The sequence below is a fragment of the Nematolebias whitei genome, chromosome 21 (genome assembly GCF_014905685.2).
Source record: "Nematolebias whitei isolate Nwh7 chromosome 21, NemWhi1, whole genome shotgun sequence".
Lineage (NCBI taxonomy): Eukaryota > Metazoa > Chordata > Actinopteri > Cyprinodontiformes > Rivulidae > Nematolebias > Nematolebias whitei.
The window spans coordinates 34731900-34736947 of record NC_056518.1 but is presented as its reverse complement, the minus strand read 5'-3'; the positions used below and the strand labels follow the sequence as shown (position 1 = coordinate 34736947).

The 5048-nt window shown below is 44.9% G+C and overlaps 1 protein-coding gene across 1 annotated transcript in view; it reads right to left on the bottom strand.

The window, feature by feature from the left end:
* Nucleotides 1–5048, bottom strand: part of LOC119427177 (mitotic deacetylase-associated SANT domain protein) — a gene marked incomplete at both ends in the record, with an annotated part of 10075 nt that overhangs the window by 1913 nt on the left and 3114 nt on the right. Inside the window, 1 exon segment of the mRNA XM_037694758.1 lies at nucleotides 4434–4522. Within this exon segment, the coding sequence (XP_037550686.1) occupies nucleotides 4434–4522 (89 nt within the window).

The window sequence follows — 5048 nt, the reverse complement described above, 5'->3', positions numbered from 1 at the left end:
GGAGGAAGGACCTACTGGAGGAAGGACCTGCTGGAGGAAGGACCTGCTGGAGGAAGGACCTGCTGGAGGAAGGACCTGCTGGAGGAAGGACCTGCGGTGACGCTCCTTTGTGCATTTAGGAGCAGGAACCTGTCACTGAACGAGCTCTCCAGTTCAGCAGCAGCTTCATGGGGTGGAGACGTTGTCCAGCAATGATGTGATTTTAGCTATTTAGTTGAGTTATTTTAGACTAAATTAATTGTGAGTTTTGTTGTGTGGATTCTGAGTCAGTGCTTTCAGGTGTAAGAGGAAAAGCTTGTACGCTCAATCATCCAGGTAGACAACAAAAAGGTTCGATCGTGTCATCTGGACCAGCTTGTTTAAGTGAGACACGTTTTGTCCCCAATCCAGAGGACTTCCTCAGTCTACGGCCTGCCAACAAGATCTGTTCCATTGGTAACGTTCACTGCTGTGTTTCAAGACGACCTCGTGTTGAATCTCAGCAGTCGACTTTTAACCCGTGCAAACCACTCATCCAGAACCGTCAGTCATCATGAACAATCAAACGTCTTAGGCCAGATGGACAAGGTGCTACTCACAGAAACGGCCCGAGGACACCAAGGCCAAAGAGGTTCAGAAGAAGGTTGTAGGCTTCATCATATGCACACACACATATATACACATACAACAAAAATATTTATTTAAAGTTTGATCAGGAGGAGAACGTCAGCTGTCACTGTACAACAACTAGATGACAGGTGGAGAACCTGAAGCTGTGATGACGTCAGAGGGAACGGACGTCTGGACGGACGGATCATGTGATTTGTGAGTGAAAGTCGACAAACGGGGAGAATGTGGAGTTTGGTTGTGCTCAGCTCAGAGTCCGGAGTCTGAGTTCATGATCCAAAATACAGGCGTGGGTCATTCAGAGGCAGGAAAGCTGAACTTGTCCGAGGGTTGTAAGTGGAATCGGTGGTCTGAAGGCAGAGAGACGTCTCCAGGCAAGAGGCATCCGGCAAGCACAGCGCACAATAAATAAATAAAAATAAAAGCACAATCACAACAATACAACACATCAAGCTCCGCCCCGTTAAAATAAATCCTGCTTCTCATGTAAAGCCAGGAGAACATTAGTAGCTACAACTTTCATGCCGATATTAGATCATGGTGACGTGCTGTACATGAGTGCTGCATCAAAATACCTACAGTCCTTAGACTCAGTGTATCATGGTGCCCTTCGATTCATTACTGACTCGTTATCTCACTCATCACTGTGAACTTTACGTCAAGTCTAGCTGGTTCCTCTGGTCAGAACTGAACTAGGACAAAGAGCATTCAGCTTCGCCGTCCCCTCAGCCTGGAACAACTTACAGACACATTTGAAACTATCAACACTCATCTCACCTAGATCCTTCATGTCAACCGTATCAGATAATGTTATCAAAAATCTGGACCATTGCAGATGTTTCTAAAACACTACTTATCAAATACACATGTCTTTGTTCACTTTTAACTCTATCTACTTAACCTGATGTCTGTTCTACATTTAATGTCTACAGAAGTCTGTCTTACCCGGATGGTTTCAAACTGTTAACATTTATTTATCGTGATAGTCGTTTCTTTTTTCTTTTGATAAATGTAAATGCTTATTGTCAATTACCCTGTGACGTGTGCTGATGACCACTTGACCAGGTCACCCTTGTGAAAGAGATCTCGATCTCAACGGGCTCTACCTGGTAAAATAAAGGTGATTGATTGATTGATTGATTGATTGATTGATTGAAAGCTCAGGAATCGAAAACGCACGCCCCACCCTTGGGTAAATGAGACTACACGAGGAGCAAGACGCCTGAACGTCGATGGAAAAAAGATCAACTTCAGGTGTCTTTTGAGATGTTAAAATCATGTTGGAAAGCCTATCAGACCACCGTTAAACAGGAGAAAAACAAATATTTCTCAAAAATCATCAACTCAAACAGTCACAACCCCCGTGTTCTTTTCAACACCATTAACACCATTAACTCCATTAACACCATTCTAAACGTGCCTCAGTCTGCCACCATTGAGGCCTCTGTCGACACCTGTAATAAGTTTGTCAGGCATTTTGTTGAAAGGTTGAGTCGATTAGGTCATCAATTCCACACTCCACAGCCGACCCTTCAGTTCTTGTCCCCTGCTCAGCAGTCTTCAGTCACTTTGACCCCATCTCACTCTCATTTTTAAATGAGGTCGTTGGTCACATGAAGCCCTCAGGCTCCCCTGCTGATCCCATCCCTGCTGATCCCATCCCTGCTGCATTTTTTAAACAGGTTCTACCGTCAACTGGACCCTTTGTTCTTGCCATTATTAACAGCAGTTTGGCTACAGGTGTGGTCCCCGATGTTTTAAAACATGCAGTGGTAACTCCATTAATTAAAAAACCCGGACTTGACCCTGCAGCTTGTTCAAACTTCAGGCCAATCTCAAAACTTCCATTTCTTTCTAAAATCTTGGAGAAAATAAACTCTGGAACAATCTGCCCATCAACATTCGACAGGCCACCTCAGTCTCTGCTTTTAAATCTCTCCTAAAAACACATCTGTACTCACTGACACATCTGTACTCACTGACACATCTGTACTCCCTGACATTTAACACAGGGTGATCTGATTTAGATCTGGTTTTTCATTGATGCTGATTCTGTTTATGCTTTTGTTATTATTCCTATTTAACACAAGGTGATCAGATCTGATTTAGTATTTCATTGTTTCTGACTGAGTTTATGCTTTTTGTTATTATTCCTTGACTTTTGACACAACGTGATCTGATTTAGTATTTCATTGTTTCTAATTGTTTTTGGTTTTATATTTTTATTCCATGTGCTGTAAATATATCTTGCTACTTTTTATTTGATGATGTGATATTTTTGTTAAACACTTTGGTAACAGTTTCTGTTTTAAATGTGCTCTATAAATAAATCTGAATGGACTTGACTTCACATCAATGTGAAGAAGACAACGGAGATGATTGTGGACTTCAGAAGGAACAAAAACACCTACACCCCCCTGAACATAAGAGGATCTGTGGTGGAAGTGGTCTCCAGCTTCAAGTACTTGGGTGTGCACCTGAACAACAACTTCAGCTGGAGCAACAACACCACCAGCCTGATCAAGAAAGATCATCAGAGACTCTACTTCCTCAGGCGGCTGAGACGAGCTGGTCTGGAAGCTCAGTCCTCACCTCCTTCTACAGGTGTGCAGTGGAGAGCATCCTGTGCTCCAGCATCAACGTGTGGCATGGAGGCTGCACAGCTGCAGAAAGAAAAGCTTTGCAGAGAGTGGTGAAGGCTGCACAGAAGATGTTGGAGTCAGCCTCCCCACCATCACAGACATCTACACCTCCAGATGCAGGAAGAGGGCCACCTGCATCATGAAGGACCTCACTCACCCAGCACACACACTTTTTGTCCCGCTCCCCTCAGGAAGGAGGTTGAGGAGCATTAAGTGTAGAACCACTAGACTGAGGAACAGCTTCTACCCTGAGGCTGTTAGACTCATGAATCTCTAACCAGAAGAATCACTGTGAAAAACCATATCATGTTGCTGCTGATCTGTTTCATGTTGCTGCTGATCTGTTTCATGTTGCTGCTGATCTGTTTCAATGTTGATGTATTCATACGTGCACATCCGCTCACACAGACTCATGTTCATGTTTGTGCTGATGTTCAATGTTTTATGTTATGAGTGCTTAGTGTATATTTAGTTGATGTTTTTCTTAGTTCATATCTTAGATGTTATTACTGTTTTTCTTAGACATTTTATTGTTGGATGTAACTGGGACCCTGTGGACATAATTTCGCTCCACCACATGTACCACATGAGGTGCGAATGACAATAAAGAAACTCTGACTCTGACCCGTGCTGGAGTTCTCTTCTACCGGACCCAGACCTAGGTTTTAGCCCGGGCCAGAGTTCACCTTTTTGTTCCGTGACAGAGTTTGATGGTGCGTTCACACCTCCCTAAACGAACCGGACTTTCTAGGAAAACGAGCTGGAGTTGGATTAAAGCGACTAAACAGGGCTGCTGTGAATGCACCTTAAACAAAATGTGTGGTTTTCTAATGCAATCTAATTATTTATTTTAAAACTAAATCCTGAGTTTGAGTTACATTATCCCCCAATCGATCATTTCCTGATGAAAAATGGATCTTTTGACAGTTTTTATGGCTTTAAAGGATGTTGACTGTTGGAGCATGTGGCGCAGCGTATCAGAGCAAAGTTTAACCACCACCGCGTGGGAAAGCACATAAATAAATTTAATAAAAAAGGTTGTGGCCTGACAACGGCAGTGCAACTAATCCAAGTGAAAACAGAAACCACGTCCCCCCTCCTGCACCCACACCGTGGTTTATCAGCTCGGCGTGGAAGGACTGGTAACTGCCACCACACGTGTTGTGCTGGTGGAGCACAGCGTACCTCCTTCTGCACCATGAAGAAGTCTTTCTTGTAGGCGGCGATGCCCTTGTTGAAGAGGCGCCTCTCAGCTGCCGTCCACCTGTCCGAGCCTGCGGAGGACGAAGACCTTGTTCAACTTGAGATGACTCCAAACCACAAGTTCTGAACACATCACTGCAGCTACTGGCCAACATTCAAACACAGCTTTGGAAAAATCCAAACCAAGGTAAAAGACGACTTTCTGAAGCGTGCGCCCTCGCTACGTCCAGGGTCGCCTTTCACTGGTTCGCTCCATCGCGGGGTTTCAGAATAATATTTGGACATGACACACAACTGGCTGATCGATGGATGAAAATAAGGTATTTTTAATTATTTAGCACCTGCGTGCAGCCCACACTGCAGGAGAAACGTCCTCCTGCAGCTCCTCCTCCCTCCTCCTCTGTGATAGCCATTCTGCTGTGGAAAAGTGGGCGTGGCTAAGAGCTCAGAGTGCAGCCAGAGGCAGGAAGGAGTCAGGGAGGAGGCAGGGAGGAGGCCGAGAGGAGACAGAGAGGAGGCATGGAGGAGGCAGGGAGGAGGCAGAGAGGAGGCATGGAGGAGGCAGGGAGGAGGCAGAGAGGAGGCATGGAGGAGGCA